This window comes from Copidosoma floridanum, unplaced genomic scaffold (assembly GCF_036245765.1).
Source record: "Copidosoma floridanum isolate Cflo_tuat_1 unplaced genomic scaffold, Cflo_Japanese_pri ptg000020l, whole genome shotgun sequence".
NCBI lineage: Eukaryota > Metazoa > Arthropoda > Insecta > Hymenoptera > Encyrtidae > Copidosoma > Copidosoma floridanum.
The window spans coordinates 1,791,980-1,816,732 of NW_028321897.1; the positions used below are offsets into that span (position 1 = coordinate 1,791,980).

Consider the following 24,753-nt stretch of genomic DNA (forward strand, 5'->3'; position numbering starts at 1 on the left):
CTCCTCTGAATAATGATCCCGCTATAGTACACTATTGTTAGACTCGAGCGACAAAAGGAGGAGGAGGGAGAGACAAGAAGAAAGAAAAAGGGAATTTCCGATTGAAGGAGTTATCAGACTCTCTCTCTCTCTTTGCGATGACATTAACGCGCTCGAGCCTACGTGATACAACCAACCTTCCCTTTGTGTTCGGATAAGCAATGTGGATACGTATATGTATGAAACTCGTACGTGCAGTGCGAAAGGAGCGAAACGAACATGGGAGAAAAAAGGACTACAGGGAAAGGGCCGGAAAGACGCTTATAACGATCGAGGAGTTGCGCTGCTAATGACGCGGGTAATTCGCTTTTTCTGCATCTCCTCTTCACGGGTATACTCACTTCCTCTTCTGTCCTTTTTGCTCGACGGCCGATGATAATGCCATTTGTTCTCGAATGCACTACCCCCAAGAGAAGTTTCTCCCCTTTCATGTTTGCAGCACGAGGCTCGTGCTTTTGTACAAAAGTGACGGCTCTCTGCGTTAGATGGCCCATCTTCTTCTTTATTAGGATAATGGCGTTTCTGATGGGCGCCACGGGTGTTGTTTTTACGACCATGTCGGTCGATTTAATGGCTTCGTCCATTAAACTCACAATGTAACGACGACGTAATTGGTCTTTAAACGTGGGGGTAATACGAGTTTAAGAAGTCAGGGTGAAAGTTGATCCCATATTGAAAATGAGATATACCAGCTAGGCGCCCCTTCGCATGTAAAACGATAGTTGGTGTAAGGTTCGGTGTAGCATTTTGATATTCATGATGGCTGATGTATAGTAGTCGTAGCTGGAAATTCGTTGAAAAAAATTTCAATAGTGGAGATTCGATGAATCCCAGCTACAGTTCGGATGTTGAGCTTTTATGAATCATTTGAAAATTAAAAGTATGGTACCAACGTGTCATTTGACCGTTAAATCTTTTTCTTTACAGATCCAAGCAATGGTGGGGTGAGACTAGGCTCCAGGAGCAATGGCTACGACAGCAACGAAAGGAGAATGGTCGACATTACCAGAGACAAGCCTATCAAAGTGGCTGTCAGGGTGCAAGTTCCCGTACGCGATCATCCAAAGGTGAGGCTTGTCTTTTCCCTTTACTATACCATCTCGTTGATCGATGAAAACAAAGACACCATCCATCCAACCCACTTTGATGAAAAGTAATTCGAGCACTGCTTCATTTATCAAGCCATTTTGGAAGATATAAGTAGTTTTTTATCAGCGTCTGATGGGAGATGGTGTTTTTTGTCCATGGGACTTTCTGATCTAAAGGGTGTTTCTTGATGTATTCTTTGTTTTTTCGTTCATAACTGTGATGGCTCGGTGAATGCAAGTATTTATTTTATTCTTCAATTAACAATTTGATTTTTTTTTTTAATTTACGTCTCCGTGAAAAAGATTATTATTTTATTTTATTTTTTTTAATCTTTAGATCTTACAAAAGCCATTATCCTCATCTTTATTCATGATGTCCAAATCTGATACCAGATAATTACCAACCAAGACCAAGAAGCCATACAAACGTTTTTTTAATCTTTTCCATTTTACTCGTCATCCTCACAGGTAAAATTATAAACAATAGAATAAAAAACTGATGAGCATGTACGCAAAATAATTTTTTGCGCCATTTGCGAATTGATGCTTGTATTCTGCAACTTGTCGGTTTTTATTATATTCATGGGTTATTAAAAGACGCCTAGATATTGATGCGTAAATTAACGAAATTTCTTACAATTACAAGGATAAAAAAATCTCACTTGTATAGCTTCTTAGTCAATGTCCATCAATATTGTTTGTTGGAGTAAGATTTCCATGTAAAGATAAGGATGTATGAAAAGACATTTTTCAGAATGTGAGACATGAGGAATCTCACAATTCTAGGACCAAAGCAGACAATGGTTAATACTTCTGGTATACTTTTTTCTTTCACTATGAAAGAAATATAGAAATAATAGAACACCTAATGTTTTTCGGAATATAGCTATATTCGCGTTATTATTGCTTTGTTTTCTTTGACGTTCCATTGTTCACTTTCAATGATACTCTTTTATCATTGGAAGCAATAGATAGAAAGAAAATATATTCTCAAAATAAAAAAAATAAAAAAATTGTACATCCATCCAAGTTTTGATTGTTCAGGTATAATATAAAAAACATATTTCTTGAAGTAAACTAATTGAAAATTATGTGTTATTTTGTTTGTTTACATGAAAAACTTGGGAATGGCAAACACAACGTTCTGTTCATTAGTTTAATTTCGTCGGCAAACTCCTAGGGCCAAAAGGAAATTCGTTAAAACGATTGCAGGAAGATACAATGTGCAAAATGGCTGTGCTTGGTCGAGGTTCCATGAAAGACAGGCAAAAGGTAATTCACGCACACGCACGTAGTCATGCTTTGCAAGCGCTCTTTTGTCTTTCTCTCACTCACTAACCCCTAGATCTCATAATCCGGTAACTAAATTATGCTGCTTCGCTCGTTTGTGAACTAAAACCGTTGTATCAGCATGCACTTTCAACAGACTGTAAAACGCTGAGTTATGGTATTGTAAGTTTCTTTAATTTAGATGTTTTTTTATTATTTTCAAAGTGCACTTTTACTTTTATCCTCGTCAGAAAATTTGTAAAGTAAAATTTAACAGAAAGTAAAACGTATTTGTCATTTTATCAAATCTTTCTTACTACAAGTAATACTGCAATTTTTCAATTAATATAATGTTTCGTCAACCCAAGTGGATTGAGGTTTTGTCAATAAATAAAAATAATTTAAAAAAATTTTCTTATACAACTCATGATACTCGAATCTGTGACTTTTTTTTCCTTTACAATTTGTATAATGTTTTTTTTAGCTTGAAATTAATTTTTCAAAAGTCCATTCTCTTAAATACCATGCGATTCTGCATCAGTCAATTAAATACTGAAAAAAGAGGCTTTACCTGAATTCCAATGTTTTTTTTATTTAAAATATTTCGGTGCCTAATAAAAGTAATCAACGACAAAGTAGTTCTTCACTCGAGAAAAACACTTTGATAACAACAAATGTCTTTAAAAGTATCTTTAAAAGCATTTAAAAAAGGAAAACCATCGGATGTTTTCAACGCACGGAAAAAAAAAGCATTGGTTCGTTCGCGAACTTTTGAAAAATAAAAGAAGATTCCCTGCCATGTTTTTCTGTTTTTCGAACTATTTCCCCACAAATCCGCAGCCTGTGCCACCTCCTTTCGAAACCAATAGCATTGCTTCAAAGATTCCCCGCGCACACATAGCTTTCCGATTTCCAGCCGCTTATCCGATGAATAATTCAGAGAGCACCCCCATCGTCTCCCACTAGCACGTACTGCTTATACAATACGCCATAAAGCTAGCGTGCGTCATTTTTTTGTTTTTTATCTTGTTTTCTGCTGTATCTTTGCTCGCTTGCCTACAGCAACGCGTATCCAATCTATTTCCATTTTCGCATGATGTATCGCCATGAGAATTTAATGTCGGCCCACAGGAGGAGGAATTAAGGGTGAGCGGGGATCCAAAGTTCTCGCATTTGATGGAGGATCTGCACGTTGAGATATCCGCTTACGCGACGCCAGCGGAGGCCCACGCCAGAATCGCTTACGCTCTCGCCGAAGTGCGACGATTTCTCGTTCCCGTGAGTATACTCGTCCCGTGTGCACTCCATCCCCGAACTTTTCCCACACAAAATTTTTTCCCCGCCTTCATCACGTAATTGATTTCCTTACTCACCACTTGCATCATGTGTATGACATATAATGAAAAAAAATATGGAGATTTTCATTACTCTGGTATTACTTTATCAAACTCAATTTATAACCCACAGGTATATTTACTTATGAGAATATACACCATTTGAGATCCTCACTTTTATTAATCATGCATAAAACCAATTATTTATACTTTAAGGTTCATTATAAAAATAGTTTTTTTTTTTTTAAACGTGTGTTCCACTTTAGTCGTGATTTTGATCCACACCTAAATGAAATAGTCAACAACAGTGGATTAACTTCTGTTATATAGGGATCCATTGTTTTCAAAATTTAGTAGAATCAGGCGAGTATAGTAAGACAAACCATGGGCGGTCGGAGAAATTAAAGGGATTACAGCTAACATGATCTGTTTTTAATATTTGCGATTTGAAATTTATAAGAACTAAATAAAAAAAGGAATTGGGTGCAATACGTTCATCCTACAATGTATTGCCAATAAATTGTATAGTTACCGTTTGTTAGAAAAAAAAATGTTTTAGCTAATCTAGAAATAGGTTGAAAGTCAATAGTAAGATTTCATCTATCACGCCACTATCAGACAAACGAGTAAATTTAATATAAACTTCATTATGAGATAACTTCCATTTAAAAATAAGTCGAATGTGTAGAGGGGTGAGGTCTCAGTGACCTTACTATGCACTGTATAATAAAATCATGAATTTTTAAGTTATACAAGAAGTACTATTCTAGTCCAAAGTATCTCGGTAAAAATAGTGAATATCTATCGAATGAGATGCTTTTATAATCATACATTTTTGTGAGTGAAAGTCACCTAGTTTCCCGGCATTTGAATAACAATAATAATAATAATAATAATAAAAATAATAATAATAATAATAAAATGATAATAATAACGTGACCCAACTGAAAAAAGTCGCATTATAAAATTTAATAACTTTAAAGAATTTACAAACGTACCTTTCTTATCCCAAAAGTCGATCACCTAAATCTGGGTACATTTTTTATTTCTCAACATCTGTAGATGAAAAAATTTCACTTTTGTGCATGTGCAGATGACATAAATACTATGGTCGAGTATTGGGTCCTTTACCTTACAACCTCAAATTATAAAAAATGTCCAAACATTCTAATAAACTTCAAAATATTCCAGTTCAAATAGTTGTACAAAAATACCAAGCCTATGATGTACTAAAACGAGTAATATTGAATGTGACAGAACAAATGTCAAGAACAAGTGTTGAAAAAAAGCAAGTCCAATGAATCATGGCCGAGCTTAAGCGTCGCAACATTTTGTCTCCGGAGGTGAGTTTAAATTCCCTCCGGAGTTTCAACACAACACGAACGGGAGGAGCACTAGGACAAGGGGGAGGGCGAACGGGGTACTTATACTCTCACGTCAAAATCCCGAAGTTGACATTCAAAACACGTATGTCAGCAACCTGCCCCTTGCTCTGCGATTCCGTGCAAAGGTGCACGTGTGTATAATAAAATACAAATATCCAGCCAAAACTCAACTGACGCCGGTCAAAATAGTACGGTGAAAAAAAAAGACCGAAGTGGTGGAGTACGGGGCAAACGATACCCTGTCAGGGTACATATATAATATGTACGGGATATCACAAGTGGCACCAGAGGAGGGAGAAAGCTCCGGCATAATCCAACAGCTCAACTGTCAGAAACTGTATATTCGCGCGTTTCCATTCGCCCCGCGTGCGTACGGTATACCTGCACGTATACGCCGACGCGTGTAGGCATACACTCGAAAAACTTTTGCCCCGTACCTGCTTCAGCTGTTTTTTTTTTTTTTTTTTTTTTTCCCTTCGACATAGAAGTCCGGATGAGAGCGGAAATGTGCAACTGTTCGACCCCGGTAAGCCAGTCATTCTCGTTTGCTACGAACGCGATGTTTGATGGAGTTTTCAAGCACTAGCTGATATGCATAATACGCGTGTAGTGTATCGAGTGAACTGGTGTAGCCGAGTTGTGCGCGTGGCTTATTAAATTGGCGTTGTATTCGGAAAACAACTCGGAAAACGATCAACTGCCTGCACCCAGTACGTGATCCGATGAGTTTGGGTAACTCCGTGGCGTGGGCGGAATGGAAATTTGTCGGGCGAAAAACAAAAATTTCTATTGCAAGCTGCACGTGAACTGGTACCGAGATTTTCCAAATACTTGACTTGGTCACAAAGATGGACAAGTTGTAAGTGCATTAAATTCAAATGCAATAGAGAAGCTGTTTTTCAAATGATCTATTTGTACAGTATCGTGAATGCTGATGTCTAAATCTAAAAAGGAGTAATAAGTACTATATTTGTGCAGGATGTGAGATACACGTATGAGTATATGTGGGTCATTGTACAAAAACCAACATATTTCAAGGATTAGAATGGACAAATACTTCAAATAAGTTTCCAATTTTTCAAGTACTTCTGTCCATTACCAAAATAAGCTAAAGTTTTTTGGGCCTTGCCAGATCTGCACAAAGAAATTTTTTACTTATTTCTGACCATATTGTGGGTTCTTATATAAAATCTCATTATAACCGAGATCATGACACTGTCAATGATTATATGACTTTGTCCTTACATTTATATAATGTACTTACCATTAACATGTGTACAAGTTACTATCCGAGTTGATAATCGAACACTGGACGAAAATATATGACGTTACGGGCTCTGAGCAAAAGGAGCATTGTGGGCTCTTATAAAACCGATGATAAATCGATTTTGTGATGCACCAAATGAAAATTGATCTTTGTCGTTGCCTTCATACCACGTACAACACGGATTTTAACGTCTTATTTCTCGGATCGATAACCAAACGCTTCGAAAAGATACATGGCATTTCTGTGATAGCGTTACAGACTCTTAGTTTTTATGTTTGGGATTGACCTTATGAATTCGTGAGACTGTAGCACGTGCCAGTGGTGATGGACAAATCAAAAAAATTTCTGCAATATAGCGAATCTCCGCAAAGTTCAAAACGTTCAAATTCGAGCTCCAAAACTTAATTGAGTGCATTTGCAAGAGCATTTTTTATAGGTACTTTGGATTTATTAGATTTCAAGACAACTGATTTTTACATCATAATACTCTTCAAAAAATGTTTTCTGGTTTTCTAAAATGTATTAAAGTAATGCAAATCCTTATCACTTAAGGTTCCTATAACGCAAAAAAATTAAAAGCCGTGTTTTTCTTCTGGTCATCCTTAAAAGTGGAGTTTTAATAAGAAAATAGAATAATTATTATAGTATAAGAAAGGGGTACTTTACAGTATGGAAAAAAGTTATTTTATAAAATTTGGGTCATACAATCGTACTTAAAAACGACGGGAATCATATTGATTTTTTTTTTTTTTTAATTTTAATTTTTAAAAGTTTATCGATCTCTTTGATCAAGTTAATATAATGTCACCATAGAAATTTTTTAGAAAAATTTCATTCGTAATGTAATTGTTTACTTCAAGGATTCCTGAAATCGCAAAAAGTCGATATTTTCTTATAAACTACTGCATCTAACTTATTACACCATGAATATTTTTAGAAAATGTTCATGGTGACTTTATGTTAACTTTTCTAAAGAGTAGAACAAGCATAAAAACATTGAAATCGGATGAAAAACAAAAATATTACTGCCCCTTGTGAGTGTGATTCTAAAAATAAATTTTAAGTATTATACTTGAATGAAATATAGTACATTTTATATAACAATTTTTTTGTGTATCTCATCAATTATTACGTATATTAAATCAAGTAACTTTATAAATCCATACAAACTGTGTGCTATGTAGTGGTTGACAGCCACCTTGATCAGTATAATAATGATGAAAAGTTTGCTTAACGTGCGCTGGGAAATAATGAGAAAAACAGACAGTAATACATCCACTAACTGGAGCTTTTCAAATAAACAACGTGTCTAATTTCATCTAGTTTCTAAGTATACAAGTTAACTGTACGGTGTCACGAGACGCAACGTTGGTAAGAGTTTTGACGGCGTCGGTATTAGTTGTAGTCAAGAAATCTAGAGAAGCTAATGGCATGTTATTATGCATCATCCGCATTCACTTTAAGAGGTTCCTACATCTTTCTTTGATCCACGAATAACTAAGAATCATTCATGATATTGAAAATTCTTTTCGATACATGAAAAGTAAATTTTATTAATAATTTATTGATCTCCTTATATCCAGATTTATAAAATTCGGTTTATCATAAATCATTTTTAGAACAAATTTTTTTTATCATGAATGAAGTTCAACCACTCACAATATCGTATATCTAGTTAGTTATTAAATAGTACATGTATGGTGGGAAAAAACATCTACATAATTACTAATAATAGTAATAAAAATAGAAATTGTAGTAATAATAAAAATAATAATGATATGAATAATAGCAATGATAGACAGTAATGATAGTCTTACTAATATTAATAGTTATAATTATTGTAATAATGATAATTAATACTGTTATCTTTTTTATCAATATCATTACTTTTATTATGATTCTCATTATTACTATTATTATTATTAATATTATAAATTATTAACTAAGAACCAGGACTCCTTAATTAACTGAAAGTTATAAAAAGCTGTATGATTAAACGAGTTATAAATTACTCTAACGCATCTTCAGACGAGGCTAGCTTGCTCTTAAGAATAAAAACTGTTTTGGAACTACGTTACTGGCATATAGAATTTCAAAGGCTCAGCCCCGTATATTCTACACCGTAGATATAGGCTGTAGTATCGATTGGCAGTTATCGATTGACTGTTATTGAAAGGCGTTTTGCGAAATGTATTCTTATTCTACGAAAATATTCCAAGTGTAAGGTCTTCAAATTTTAAAAATCGTTATCATACGGTAAATAAAATCTGGCTCTTGTTTAAAGCTTTTTTAGATTTTTTTATCATAATTTAAGCTCACCACAGGAAAAATGTGTTAGTTGAAGAATAGGAATAGATTTTTACCATCCTCAAACTAAAAGGTAATAAAACCATTTTGACATTAACTAAAAATATATTGAAATATTTCGAAAGACTAAAAAACTGACCTTAGGCAGGTCGTGTGTGTGGCATCTACCTAATGCACATTACATGTCTGACTTATTTAAAAATAAAAATAGTACACTTTTTTCAATGAATTATTCATTTTTTCAAAATGTACATCTATCTGAATCACAATAAACTTTGCATACATTAGTATCCTTGTGCGGTCTACTGAACACATGGAAACTGAGTTGTCAGACGAGATGGGGTGCATGTTTTCTTAACGGTGTGTGACACGCTCCCCCAAACGTGAGAGAAATGCGTCTAATCCTTGTAACAAAATGCGTGATATCTATTTCATATTTAAAAATTTGTACGTAAACGTATAAATATGTTAAGAGTAAAAGCTGGGTTTCGAGGTACCACGGATCACAGCGAATTTCTAACTGGCATTTTTCTTGAAATTTCTCTTGTTGTTATTTTATTATTCATAGCATCAAACGTTTGGTTAAAGAATCCTAATTAATAAATTTTACCGATATTAAGATCTTCAAATATTTATTTTGACTCTTAAAAGTCAAGGTATTTTGTTGACTCTTTTACTATCTACTAAATCGTAGTAACGATGATTCAAATACGCGAATTTGAAGAAACACCAAACAGCATTACGTCGAGCATCCGTAAACGATTCTTCAGAAGAAACATATAGTATCTCCCCATCCCTTTATAAAGCTAAGTAGTACCAACATCTGCAGAGTACGGGGACGAGTAAGTACACATCTCCGTTTGCCATCAGTATTGAGTGGGAAGATGAGCGTTTCCTTACCTCTGATAAGCCCCCGCGTATATGGGAGCTTATTTATGCGTACACAACACATATACACACGCGTGTATTTAATGATCCCGTTGACATGCAAAAGCCACAGCTCAGCTAAGACGGAACGATCCGAGTATTCAGATGAGGAAGGAGCGAAGGGGGAGGGGCTCAATGTGCGCCTGATTGCGGTTTACACGGCACTCGATCACCACCACACCTGTGTTTGTGTTATTACTAACGTACAAGTAGAATACACGTCCATTCTACATAATTTATGTTAATTCGGATAGCCTCCAAAACTTAGTGTATGAAAAATCTTGTACTTTAAATAGAAATGAAAACAGCTGATGGATAAGATTACCGAATTTACTTAAAATACCTTTAACGATGTTTGACACGTAAATAACAAATCAAAAATAGGATTGGCATGTAGGAACGCCTATGCATGCACGTTGGAACAATATGTAAATGGCCAATCATCTCAAGTTTCATAAACAGCGATGCAGGTGTGATTACATCACTTTTTAAATGTGTTTTTTAATAGTTGATAATGTGATTAGGAAACATACATCGGAGTCTTAGCTCCAGCATCCGTGTCTATTAAGAATTGAGACTTGGTTGTCGAGGATAGACCTGCGGGCAATTGCATTATGGGCAGGGTACGTACGTAAAAATCTATTTGTGGTCAATTTGAATTTAATACAGGGCGTAAATAAGGGTAATTTAATGGCTCATTGGCATTATTTCTCTTAAACATGATTATAATAATAGAGCTCAAGGCCATACAGGAACTCAGTAAATACATCCTCTTTTCACAAGAGAACATTTGATCAACGTTTAATTCTATTGAGAATCTACTGAAATTCATGTAGTTAATGATTCAGACAAAAAACACCAAGTGACAGGAGCATGGTTATTTACTAAAAAGTATGTACACAGTTGATCAATATTTTGCTATTTTACTAATGGCCTCTTCAGGATATCTACGTTTGGATATAAAACAAAATAATTTTTTCTTATCAAATACAGTTATTGTCAATAATTACACGTAAATTAAGGAAACATTTTTTATTGAAAAACAATGCATATAAGATTACAATGCAGATGCTATTACTTTTTGAGTATCATTAAAGTAGATGATTTATGGGCAGACCCTTCCATAAAGCTGATACCATGTGTGGTGTATTTGAGACGATTGATGCACCTGCGAATATTTTACGGTGTTTACAGATGAATAACAGAACGATCGAGTCGTCTTAAAAGCCTTTGTACTGAGCCTTAAATGAAAGACTTGCATATTTGTGGCAAAAGTTAGGAGAAAAAATAGGTGAAAAAAGATGAGGTAAGGCTAGCACGTCTCACGTTAAAGTGGTGAACGGAAAAGAAAGATAAAATTATGATAGTACAAATTCAATCAAGTTTATAAAATATGCAGTAACTTCTTACTAAATCCAATTATTTAACATTTTTGAGAAAATTACTTGTGTCTCTAGCTAAAAACTGTCGAGTATTAGATCTAAAAACTCATTACTTGTGAAAGAAACGGATTTATACAAAAATGATACATTACCCATGATTAGCACACATAATATGTTTTGTATAAATTTTCAATTGGTCCAAGAGCGAAGATACAATAATTTAAATTTTAACAAGAAATTGTGCCCTAAATCAAGAGTAAAAAATTATTATTTTTTTTTTGAGCAGTATGATTTTATTTCCAACGTAAAAGTTTTGTGCTAGAACCCTTAGATCAGGTATTGATAAATGATTTTTTTGTTGATTAGTTCTTTCCTCAGCTTGCAATTAAAAATTTCTCTGAGAAATTTTAGCACTTATTACTACAAAGCTATTTGTAAGTATCTGAATATTGAAAAAGGGAGGAAGCATTGAAAGGTGTTTGTAGTTATTTCCACCTCGTTAGCAGTAATTGTGATTTCTCATTATTTCAACACTTAACATCTTAATACATTTACATACTTGCATTTTATAGAGTCCAAATAAGTTCAAAAATTCAATACTGATCCAACACCTATCCAAAAAGTATTGCTATTGTCCACTTATAATTCAATACTATCAAAAAAAAAAAAAAAATCGTTGCATCTCGATCTATAACAATTTATTAGTCACGTTTCTTTTCAAAGAGCTGTAATATGTATAATGTTCATCTTTTCATTTCTTACAATTTAATTAATCACACAGTATGTACGTGCATAAAAAATCAATAAAGTACCAGAGGTAAACAACATTAGAAGAAACGTTCCAGGTGCCACATTTACTCACTCACTGACAATGAGTTTTAAACGATAAACTCATGTTCCTTGGAATACTTTTTTAAATTACGTTCGATATACCCCACCCCATTCCATAAAATTTATCCCATCACCCTCGCCTATAATAGGAAATGCCGTGTTTATCTCAGAAAGGTCGATCGTAACGTTTTTAATGACCACAGGACTACAACGACGACATCCGCCAGGAGCAGATGTGGGAGATGCAAATTCTGAACACGCAAGGCCGAGACGTGGGCCAGCAGCAACCCCTTCAGCCGGGAGTCGAAGCACCACTCAGTCCAGCATCCAGCCTTGAGGCGGCAAGTTCGCCTACTGCAGCCACGACCGCTAACTCGATCATCGATGGACAGGAAGATGGTATCATTATGAGACCGACGCCCTCGCCACCACATGGCGCCAGTCTTAAAGCTCAACCTGGTGGCACGGGAATGCAGGCTGCCACTGCGTCGACAAGTCTTGGTGAGCACTTGAAAGTTTTCCTTTGTGTTATTCAGTACATTTTTTGATTTTAGCCGGGTGTTGTAAAATCAAATGAAAGTAGCATGACCTACGGTATATTACATGACTTGATACAGTACTATTGTTTTTTTTACACGATTCCTGCTTAATTTGTAACAAAATTTATTTTTGGGTAAAGGCTGGCTATGTTTCAGTATCACGTGGTTTCTGTTTATGTTCCAAATGTCTAATGTAGAAATATTACTTTATACCAAAGGCAGTACAGAAAGAATGTCCCAGACCATTCAAAATTTACTAATGAATTAGCTTATTATTATTTCAGAAAAAATTAACAATTTTTTGCTAAGTATTACAATATTTTTTGAGATTTTTTTTATTCAAAGTACAGTCAACAGCTCTATGTTTTGGCAGTCACGCCATTGTCAAGCATTTGATGTATACCAGTTTGTCGATACAAATACGTATTTACAACTCAAGAGGAAAGAACTTACGAATAATAAAAGAGTATTTACAAGTCCACCTCAGGATGAAAATCTTAGCTTTGTCCCTCACAGTTCCTTTCATAGAGTCGCACCCAAGCTGCTTACAAAGTTTTAAGCTCAGCGTTGTGATTTTGACATATATTTCAAGTGCCATCGATCTTACAAAATAAATTTTAAATATTTTAAAAGAATCACGACGTTACAATCATAACGTAATATCAATGTCAAAAAAGAACTTAGTATTTAAAACGTTGCAACTTCGTAGTCATCGTAATGATGAAGGTCTACCGTAAACTGAGATTTAATTTTACCTTATTGTAGAAATGATGCGACTTGAATGAGACCGTCACCTTTTGTAGTCCTCTTTACGGTTTACCGCAGACATACGAAATGTTATCAAGTATAGCATTGGCACAACGTAAACACAGCTTTATTTCCCAATGTGGTAATGTCATTTTCAACGTCCAAACAAAATCGTCTGCTGTTAAGGTACCTGTCGTGTGGTGATACTTACGTAAAAGTATCCATAACTTGAAAGGAATGGGGTCCCACTGACTCCTTGACTTTCTTCACCCATTGTCTAGTGTGACCATATTTCTTGCCTTCTTTCAACCTCGCTACCAATGTCTATAGGTTATTTTTCGAGCTGAGTAAAATCACATGTTATATTACTATCGCTGCTTTTAGAATTTTAGCTTTCAGTAGTCCTATTCTTGAAACATGGGTGATTCCTGTCTATTTTTCAATGTTTCACATCTTCTTACATCTCTGTCCGATACAAATATATTGATAAAACAGTAAACACAATAAGCTTATATTTGTCAGATTCTCGTCTCGATGCATGAACTTCTTATCTGGAGTCACGTCCTCCTGTTCCACAAGAGTTATTCCCGATCAGAAATTGTACCTTGGCTATTACGCGAGCCTAGCTATGGTTAATGAATGCCTAGCTAGGGCCGCGTAACAGCCAAGGTACGATTTCCGATCGGGTTCGTCCCACTCGATTTTTCTTGGACTTTGTGAAGAATCATAAGTATCAATCTTCTTTCTTATCAATAACACTATGATCATTTTTTTTATACGAGATGCAACACATATATCATTGCAACGACTTTACCGGTTCACTCAACTAAAATGACATCGTTTTGTATTCCTTCTCGCAGTTATCAGTTATATACCTGAAATTCTCTACTTATGTCATTCTCTTTTATCTTTCACCTAAAATTTACGGTACATATGGTTCTTCATAATCTACTTGAATATCCGAAAAAGCTAACATCGCATTTAAAACGTTCAAAAGACGTCGTCTCTAAAACTCCATTACGTTTTTAAAAAGCTAGACAAAAAGACGTAAATGCGCTTAAAACGCTGCTTTTTACGACTAAAAATTCCTTCTGGATTCCTTTCGACGGGATTTAACACGAAGGTAATATATTACAATGTAGGGTTACCGTCATCTGGATTACAACAGTCATAGTAGGGGAGTGAGTATTTTTGCTATGATTTTATTACCATAAAAATTACCAAAGTAGCGTATCATAACTGCTGACATTTATAATGAAATAGCTTGGTCCCCCACTTTAGGCTTTGCTATTCAAATGCTAACACCCAACTACTCTACGATTTATCCTAAAATTAACGTATAAAGAATCTAGAGGTGATTCATCGGCGCAAAGATCAAAGGAAATTCGCAATGTTTTTGAAACGTTTTCAAAATTTAGTGATAACATTTTTTTTTTGTATGTTTTAATCGAAGTGCCTTCGTGTTGTAAGGAACCCATAACTTTAACATTTATATTAAACTATTTCCTTGGAAAAGTAGCTGCGAAACAGTCAAAAATAAACAAAAAAAAATAGGTTAACACAATCGCTCGCCGCTCGGAGAAAAAGATAAAACGCTACGACTATTTTCGCGGAACGACTCGCCGTTCCCCAAAAAATTACGGACTTCAATCTTCCTTCGAAAGAAAGAACTTTTCGGAAACCCTTTAAAGACGGAATCGAGTTGTTCCAGCTTATTCAGCAGCAGTAGCCATAGCAATGGTAACTAATAGACCGATTCCGAGCCGGCAATTCGTACACGTATAATGCCTCGTAAACTCAAAGTCGTCAGCCGGCCGGCTGTAAACTTTCGCCGCATAATCATCCCGTATGTCATTGGGAACTTGAAAATAAAGTTATTAACCGATGCTGATGTTGCCACTGCTACTGTCGTTACTTTCTTTCATCGAATTTTTCTCCTTCGTCCTGTTATTCTCGAAAGTGCGCGAGCTGCACGGTCCAAGTGCCGTTAAAGTTTTAAAGCCAACGATTGCACGCGCTACTTTGGCCACCGTACATCTTTCGGGCGATTCCGGCGCACAGATACAGATGTATCTTAATTAAGGGCCATTTGTTTTCGACGCAGCAAAGCTTTCCGCTTCCGTTCGTCCTTAATTTTATCTTGATGGTAAAAAGCATGTGGCGCACTTTAACGTCTTATCTTCTACTTAATCGGACATCTTTTATCGCCATCGATCTTAAATGTCCTCGGCTGCCAAAAGTAACATAAATATGCTATTCAGATGTCCAACACATACACTTACTTTATTAGTACTGAAAGTAAACGCAACGCATGAAAAAACTCAAGATTCATATTGTTTAAACTTATGGTTGTGAATAAAAGTTTGTACAATAGAAATTACTGTCCAGAATAATGGCCAAAGTAAAAAGTTCCTAGACGGCGGAATGACACCAAATTACCATTCCAGCACAGTAATTCTTATTGTTTTTTCTCTCAGAGTACATGCCAGTTCTCTATCAGCTTCTTGTACCGGCATCAAATAATAAAGTAAAACAGTTGAACGACCAAGCAGAGGTAAGAAAAGTTGGATGGACAAGATTGTACCACCATCCAAAGGTTAAAAAAACTCTCTCAATTTCTCTGCCTCCTGTCCCTTCCCTATAACCACTCGCTCGATCGATCAGTCATCTCGTCGTCACCGGCAACCCCATACACTTGGCTGCCTACCTACGCAAGACAAAGGCACCATTCAATTTCCAGCTACAGAATTGAGCAGTGGATCAAACGGACCTTCTCCGTATGTACCTACCTCAGCCTCGTTCCGTCCGAGACTCTGCATACGCGCGCAGACGCTTACAGACCGATTCACGTCAACGGCCCTGATTGCTTGTGTTACCGTGGCAGACGTACAGGGCTTTGCACGGCCGGCGCTGCCAATTATCCCTCTCGGCCCTCTTTGTCCCTCAACCGTTATGTTCCTCTCCATTACCTCCGTAAAATCTCTTTTTTGCGATTATCTGGCGTTCCTTACAGATTCCTCGCTAACCCGATGTGCAGATGGAGAGGATGATACGCGCAGGTAATGGCTTTCTTGAAATTCTCACCCACCCCTGCCTCGTTTCCCTCCCTCGTCGCGCATCGCTCCGGTAAATACGAAGAGCCCGGGGGCAGCTCCTCTCCGACTTCTACGTGTACCTCGAGTCAAGAGGAACACTTACCCATGCACCTATCCATCCATCCATCCATCTATCAGTCTAACTCGGAATATCGAAAAAAGCCCTCGAAGCGTGGAAAAGCGTCTCGCACACGCGTGCATGGAGGCCCCTCCTCTTTCCACCGAGATGTGAGCCTTGAGTGGCCCGTAGCGATTTTCTCTCTCTCTCTCTACCTACTTCAAAATGTATATATCTCTTACGAGCCAGAGTCGAGCGCTTGTCGGACTCTGTTTGACTTTTTTTTACATTAGTACTTGAAAAAAAATTTTTATTACTATTGTTACATTCGTTTACACCCAAATCATTAATGTTACAATGCTATTATTCTTTGTATTATTATCGTAATATCACTGGAAAACGTCTGTGGATTTATGTAGGTATTTTTTTTTTATTTCGTAACGAAGGGATGGCTGGGGCAAAAGAGTGTACCTATTGGAATCGAAATTTCAATGCATGAATGCGCATTCTGTTTGGCTATATCTTGTGGACGTACATTCTTCCGAACCTTTTTCCCTCGTGTACACAAAAAAATTGCGAATAATATGCAGGGATTGAAATTTTTGTTATTTATCATGATTTGTGCAATAAGGCATTTGTAAGAATTTGAAAACTTTCTTTAACTCAATGATAGACTTGGCTTGTTTGTTCTCTTTGTGAAGATTATTGTTCCAAGTGCTTTCTTATCTTATTTTCTAAAAAGAGCTTTTATGTTACTTTTCTGGAGTAATGCAAGTAAGTCTTAATGATTTTTAACAAATTATGCTGCAAGCTAAAAATTCTAAGTATACTTACACTGACGAATGTTTTGTTTCCAAAATGTTTTATAGAGTTCTTGAGCAATATATATTTATAACGAATCTCTTTAATTTTATAACGAAGGTAACTTGGATTGATTTTGTCTTAAAATTTGCTAAAGCCAACGTAGGCATTATTCAAGCTTCCTCGAACTTTTCGAATCATAACATCGTTAAAGTTTATAACTCAATTACTGTATCACAGAATATGATTTTTTTTATTTCTTTATTTTAACAACTCCTAAAACTGTTAATTAATTTTTTTTTTTTATTACAGTTGTATGAAATTTATGTATCTCAGAGTAAAACAGAAAATTTTTTTAATCAACATTGCCGGCTGGCATTCTAGACGTAATGGTTTATTGTCACACTTACAGTTTTAGTAGATAAAAGATTTTATGTAGCCAAACATTCTACGTGTAAGTGGGCAGCAAAAGAAATGAAACAAAAATAAAATTTTATGAAAAATGTGCCCAGAAAGGGCATTAATTTTAAATTGCATTTGTTACGTAAATACAAATGAAAGTACGGATCATTTTGCAGAAAAAATTAAAAAACAAGCTTGATTTAAAAAAAAAACACTATTATTTGCGCTACGCAAGGTATTGTGTTAAGCCAATCGAGGTAAATGACGGTACAAACACTTTGAGCGGAATGAAAAAAAATACCTTAAATGAGACACCCTTTTCTTTGGCTCCTTAGGTGTCTGATGTGTTGTTTATCTTAAAGCCCCATAGATTCACCAGAAAATAATACAATCGAATTTGTAGATTTCTGAATCATTCGATGCATAAAATTGAAATTATTAATACAATTTTCGTGAGTTATTTGAATTAATATTTAAAATCACTTTTTAAGTAGCGTAAAAATAACAGCAACCGTTCATTAAAAGAGTAAATAAAAATAACTTCTATTGAAAATCTTTAAATCTATTAACTCTGTGCGAGTCGTTAAAGAAATGGACTTACGTCGAGTGCGTCACTTCTCATGAAAATTTCCTAAATAATGCTGACAACGATCGTTTTCATCTTAACTTTAACCAAAATATTATTGTAAAAAATGTATCATGGGACATCATAGAAATGAAGCCAGAATTAATCTTGACTAGCGCAAATATGTAAACCTGTTGATGAATGAAATTGTATTGTACGAAACCCAGATACATCACCCGAAATCAAGCGCGACGGCATCGTCATTTTTCACTCGAACAATCACGGATCTGAGTAAGCAACTTTCGCTCGGAACTCCCTTTGGCTATTACTAGTGAAAGAGCTTTTCTCTCAACTTTGACAATTCTATCGATTAACGAACGAGAAATACAGGGAGGGACAAAAAGAAGAATTTTATTTTTCGGTACTGGTTCGCTATCGCCTCGGGAAATGTGTCACCCGATCGATTCTGACGCAACACACGACTTTTTATGGATATACCGCTGCAAAGTCCTATTTTTTCGTCAATTTTTTTTTTTTTTTTTTCGTTACTTTTTATTTTTTATCGAAAAATGTGATAAAAATTTCGTTTGAATCATTACTCCACAAGATTTGATAACCTCGTGTTGCTCGGTTGTTTGCTGCTTCCTCGCAAACATCTTTATCGTACACGAAATATTTTTATTTTTTATTTTATTGTGAATTTTACGGAAGCTCACTTCCATCATGACATAATTTACGATGCGAAGAAAAGAAATAAAAAGTACTGCTACGCCAAACAAGATTTATGAATCGTACATAGCAGATGATGCAAGGAGTTTTCCAAGCTCGATTTCCAAACCGCACAATTGTAATCACGTTTGGTTATATTTTGCTGGAATTGATTGCTTGAAGAACATATTAATTGGTTGGAAAAGCCGTGCAACGGAGGGATAATTTTACTTTTATCTTTAAAATTATCGAATTAAAATGACAACGCGTACATGCACGCTCAGAAAAAAAAACATTTATTTTGGCTGTCATATGTATTAAAAACGCAATTGATGTTTGAAAAATACTAAATAGAAATTTGTTTGAGAATAAAAAATTATTCTCAAAACAAAAAATTATTCAGCAACAATACAGCAATATTTAAGTCGAAGTAACAGTTTCTTACAGTAACAAAAATGAGTACCTATTTCAAACCATTTCATCATGTACCGCAAGTATTTTAATTCCGATACACAGTTGTGCTAAATTGAAATATTTAATAAATGTGGACGTACATGATAAATATAATATAATCATGCTTTACTGCCATATTTTACATTAAATTTTAGGGAAAGTTTTAAATTAATATACGTGAATTCTGATTTTGCAGATTTAACAAGAATTTAATTGTTTTATTTAAAAAACCAAATTTCAAATTAAAAAATTGAGACACCTTAAAAAACGTGTACATGTATAAATGTACATATATTATACTGTAAATGTATTTTTAATAAATACTTCTTATTGAAAATACTCTATGTAAAAGAATATAAATAAAGCAATATTCAAAATAATATTTACAGTAATGTGTTTGAAAATCCATAAGCTTTAATTAGTTTATTTAAATAAATAATGTAAGGGGCCTTTTTTTTAAACACGTTAAAAATTGTGTATTTTCTTTTACCATCACTCTTAAAAGTTATGAAATGATCAAATTGTTTTAATTATAGTTAAGGTAAAGGGTTTTTCAGTTATTTGAAATACCTTCAACACTGCTTCTATTTGTATATAAATTATATTACAGAAATTATGTTGGCTCATCTCCGTAAATGCGTGTGAAAGCACAAGGACGTCATAAAAAAATGTTTAAAAATATCGCAATATTTGAGTCATCCCCAAACATTACTTGGTTAATTTTCATCAAGTTGTTCTGTCAAATACACATAATAGAAAACTGCCACTGCAAATAAAAAAAAAAAAAAAAAAAAGAAATAAGTAAAACCAACTGTTAACCAAAAACCGTTTGTCCTTCACACCTTTCAGGTGGCCGAAAACGACCTCTACTTCCAGGCGGCCGGCTAGCCATGTCCCCGACCAAACGCACGGTGATGTCCCTGCTGGCGCGCGCTCGAGCCGCCCAGAACAAGGAACCAGCATCCCTGCAAGCCCCGGCGACGGTATCACTCGTCGGCGCCCCCCCACCACCGCCCAGCCACCAGGTCCAAGCAGCCGCGGTGGCGGCAGCGGCAGCCGCTGCGGCCGCGTCTCCGCTCATCCAGGCGACGCTACAGCTACCCCACAGCGCGGCCCCGGCACCCCAACCCCAGCCCACCGCCGTGGCCACGACCCAGCAGCAGGTGACGCAGCTCCAGCAGCAACTCGCCGCGGCCGCCCAGACGATACCTCAGCGCCAACCCCTCATGCAGTCGCACACGCAGCACACGGTCTTGGCGCCGGCGATTCATGGACTCTTGCACGCCCAGTAAGTATCTCAGCTGCGCTCACGGGGAATTTTTTGTTTTTTTTTTGTTTTCATGGACCTAGAAATTTATTTTTTCTACTCGTATTAAGTCTACTCATATTAACAAAATCGCGTGGTAGGGTTATCGTAAAATAAATTCAAAGATTTTTTTTTTGCCACGATTGATAAAACTGTAACAGTTGAGTGACAACTATAAATAATTATTGATGCAAGTCACGCTAGGGAATCAATGCATGTGATGGTATAAGCGTGTAAATTGATCGCCAGTAGAACAAACCCGGTTTGGTCAGACAGTCCGACCTTATCGAACGTATGGCACACAAATGATGGTACATATACGAGTATAAACGTGTCCGTCGTAAATTTAGATTACGTGCGGGCGTTTTGACAGCGGAAATTTTTAATTTTCAAGAACGACGGAAATTAAAATTCAAACAGGGTGTACGCACGACGATCGCGTGCAATCTTGATTCAGAAACGGCATTAATTGGCTCCGCGCGAGCTTCGATGGCTTTTAATTGAGGCAATTTGAATAAAATGAAACACCGCGCTTGGAATTGTATTATTGCGAGTTATTATTTTTTGCGTCGGGAAATAAATTTTAAAGGAACTCTGGCTCCATCGTCGGCTACCAATTACCGCTGCGAGATACACGATGCATTTATTTTTAATTAACTGAAAAAAAAAAAAAAAAAAAAAAAAAAAAAAAAACAGTTTTAATGATCTACTCGACATTATCAGCGTAGGAAACAATGTATGCGTGTTCGAGCCGTATCATGTACCCACATGAACATCAAAGCGCTCTAAAGTACCCGTGGACAGACTTTTGTTGAATAATGTTGAATTGATCGACAAGACGTGTCTCGTGATTCTACTTGGTTGTATCGTGACTCTCGTGTAGAGATCGCATTACAAAATTGGAACTCACTTACCCGCATAAATGGTTAATAGTATTTGTTGATTATTTTAAAAAAATATCAATCGTGACAAACACTGGCATGAATTTCAATGTATTTCGTGGTGTCTTGATGCACGTGCAACATTTGTACGCTAGTCGAGATTGCTTGCAGCCATGTTACAAACATCTCACTCTTGCACCATTTACACCTTTAAAATAACAATTAAACATAAATGTCCAAGTGTGCTGATACGTAGGAACGTAGGACAGGCATGGAATGAAGTCAGTGGTTTTTTACGCATTGGACAATAGAGTTTCCTCGCAAACTCGTACTTACGTGGTGAAATTTCAGAAATTAATAAGACACTAGAAACAAAGTTTTTGCTGATAACAGCACTAAAACTAAAAACCGTCCGTATTGAAGATAGTCATGGTCTTTAGTTTTGTCCAGCAACTTTAAATTAACCTGGACCACACGCTCTTTCACTTTAATCTTATGAAAAGGTACACAAAAGCAGAGTAGTGGCACCGAAAACTGTGAAATTCGTAGTTGTTCTAATTGTAACTTGGAGTCAAATGTGCCTCAAACTATGCTTTAAACAAGAGTAAAGTCAAAAATACCTACGAATATCAAAGTTTGGTAATATTGTTCCGAAACTATTCAAAATTTTGCGTTTCCACTGAGATGAACATCAGTTCATTGCGCCAGCAGAGCTAAAATTTATGCTCGTTTCACCAAATGCCGCGTCCCGAATAAATTAAGTCACCTCTAAAATCGGAACTACATCGTTATCCCCGAAATCGGTGTGATTTTATCACGCCATTTGCGCTCTTTCCTACAAGTATATTTTCCTATTTAACAAACGCAACCCCGCTCTCATCCGCGTACCCCTCTCGTAACTTATACAGCTGTGCCCATCGAATCGTGCGTTTTTACCCGTCCACTTCGGGCCATAAAATCGAGCCGCGACAACAGTGGCAGCGCCACTTTATTGTGTATCGGCTTGAAAATTAATCGTGTTTATCAAAGTCGAGAGCTCGCCAGCAGCGGAGCGCGAGATAGAACGCGGGGGAGGACTCCCCGCGTACACTCGACGCTGACAATGAGGCTCGCGACCTCGTTGCCGCTGCCCCGTTATTGTTGCTGCTCTTGTTTCTCACCACTCTCGCCTCCACCCCGTCTCTCTTTCGCCCTGTATACCAACTGACTGTGTACAACTCGCAGGCGCCAGTGTATCATACACGCACGCAACATCGATACGTGGGTGTATATAACGGTACATTTATAAATATATGTATGTACGTAACCACCAGCGTGTGTACGGGCATTCCGGTGCTTGTTAAGAAAACCGCGTAAACAGGGACACGCAGTAGTCAACGTGAACTTCGTATCCTGCTCGTTGGCCACACCACTGCTCTACTATGTATATACATATATACTACGTGGACGCGCACACGCGATAATGACTCGTGAGTCTCTTTTCCGGCCTCGTGGACACCGTGGCTCTCCGTGGAATCCATACGTGTATTGGGTGTTGGAGCTGGCCCTTTGTCTTTGAGCTGGAGCCATTCGAGGTGATCAATTTGAATTTTTATGTTGCTAAGAATGTAGTCTTGGTTGGAGGTCTTGTAAGGAAGCCAACCGAGACGCCCGTGATAGCGCGAAGGAAGTCTAAACTTTTTTATAACAGATTGCAAACCATAACATGTTTTGTACGATAATTACGAGAAAGATCGGTTGAAAGTAGTATGCAGCCAGAGACGTCAACCGATTCTTATTTAAGTTAGAAACCAGAAAAAGACAAACCAAAGTGCTTGTAAATATATCCGCGGATGTTTCTGTTAGTGACGCTTTGTCCAGGTGTGCGTGAAAGATAAAAGTCGTAGATGGTGAAGGAATCGGAGCATTCGCCTATGGGCAATACAAATGTTAAAAATTACCAGGGAATCATCAAGGCACCTCCTCGATCAATTTGGTCATTTAAATGTGAAGTTGATAAATCACCGAGCATACGCTAATAACACATGTATACTCGTCTATAACAGTTACATTTCCAGCAACTCATGACATATGCACTCATTTTTTTATCAGCTAAAACGTTCACGGCTCACGCGAGCCCTTACATAAATATTCAAAGATATTTAGCACTTTTGATCATTATCAAATTAATAGCACAAAACAACAGACTGTTTTTTATTTTGTTGAAAATTGATTACTAAAGCTATAGTACTATACTGCAAATGTCCAGAAATTACCTCATCAACTATTTTTCTTGAATGTTTATCAACACAGTAGTTATTTAATAATTGAAATTACGTACGACTCTTACCCTTACTTTTTATTACTTTGGTCGATAACTTGATAGAACAAGATGTATGTTTATCGATAACAACGATTGTATTCAATCTTTCACAAATTTCAAGTATAATCGTAGATATGACTTTGCAGCTTAAATAGAGGAAAATTATTCGAAACTCCTTTTTTTTTTTGTGTGTGTAAAAAATCAATAACAATTTTTATGTTGTCATTTCGGATTATTTTGCTGTTTGATTGTCGCACAAAAATCAACAAGAGGTGGCGCGTACACGGTTATTTCCTTCCATTGCGTATTTATGCGGTAAGAGTGTGCATGACTTTCAACTTTTTATCCGTGGCCATATGTGTGATTGATCAACGATTGTTGGTAGAGATTTTCGATAGTGGGACGAAAGCTACCAATAAACGAACATTTTCACTTTTTGGTCACATTTGGTTTACTTAGCGGCGTACCTGTTTTCATCATCATGATATTCCAAGATTAGCTGAACGATGTTTACAAGAAAACGCCTGTCGATGGTAGTCCTTGTACTTAGTGCCCATACTGTTTGACTAAGCGTAGGATTAGAGCATAAGCCTAAGATAGCAAGTCGATCTAGGCGTTAGCTTATTCCTAAGTACTTTGAGAGGGGAGATGGATAACACAGGGGGTAGGGATTACGATGGACTCTTTCTGTCAGTGAATCGAGTCAATGTTTGGTCAGACGTTGTTTCACGAATCCACGAAGTGAAGAATCTTACTAATACTGTAGTTTAATTTGAAAAAATTATATAGTACTGTTCAAGATTGGTCAGTAGTGTTCGTCTCAATCAATATTTTAAGTGAAAAAATCAGCTAGAGATAGTTGAACAATTTTCTTTTTGACACATAATTGTACATCTCAAGTTACATCAAAGTTTTTATCATAAAAAATACATTTTTTTTTTTCCTAAAAATGCAATATAAATGATGTATAAGTATTTAGAAAAAACAAATAAATCCATAAAAATAGTCGCCGTAATAACGTTGTTATCCATCCATGTACGAATTCGCGTATTTATTGTGTTCTCTCG

The 24,753-nt window shown here is 36.2% G+C and overlaps 2 protein-coding genes across 2 annotated transcripts in view; one reads left to right on the forward strand and one right to left on the reverse strand.

Annotated features, from left to right (window-relative positions):
* Positions 1-623, reverse strand: part of LOC149374296 (vascular endothelial growth factor receptor 2-like) — an 80,952-nt gene extending 80,329 nt beyond the window's left edge. The window contains 1 exon segment of the mRNA XM_089593972.1: positions 308-623. Within this exon segment, the coding sequence (XP_089450098.1) occupies positions 308-623 (316 nt within the window).
* Positions 1-24,753, forward strand: part of LOC106637920 (uncharacterized) — a 143,120-nt gene that overhangs the window by 115,097 nt on the left and 3,270 nt on the right. Inside the window, exons 2-6 of the mRNA XM_089593916.1 lie at positions 967-1,106; positions 2,283-2,399; positions 3,528-3,674; positions 12,033-12,330; positions 20,047-20,485. Coding sequence (XP_089450042.1) covers positions 967-1,106; positions 2,283-2,399; positions 3,528-3,674; positions 12,033-12,330; positions 20,047-20,485 — 1,141 coding nt within the window. The remainder of the gene's footprint in view (positions 1-966; positions 1,107-2,282; positions 2,400-3,527; positions 3,675-12,032; positions 12,331-20,046; positions 20,486-24,753) is intronic.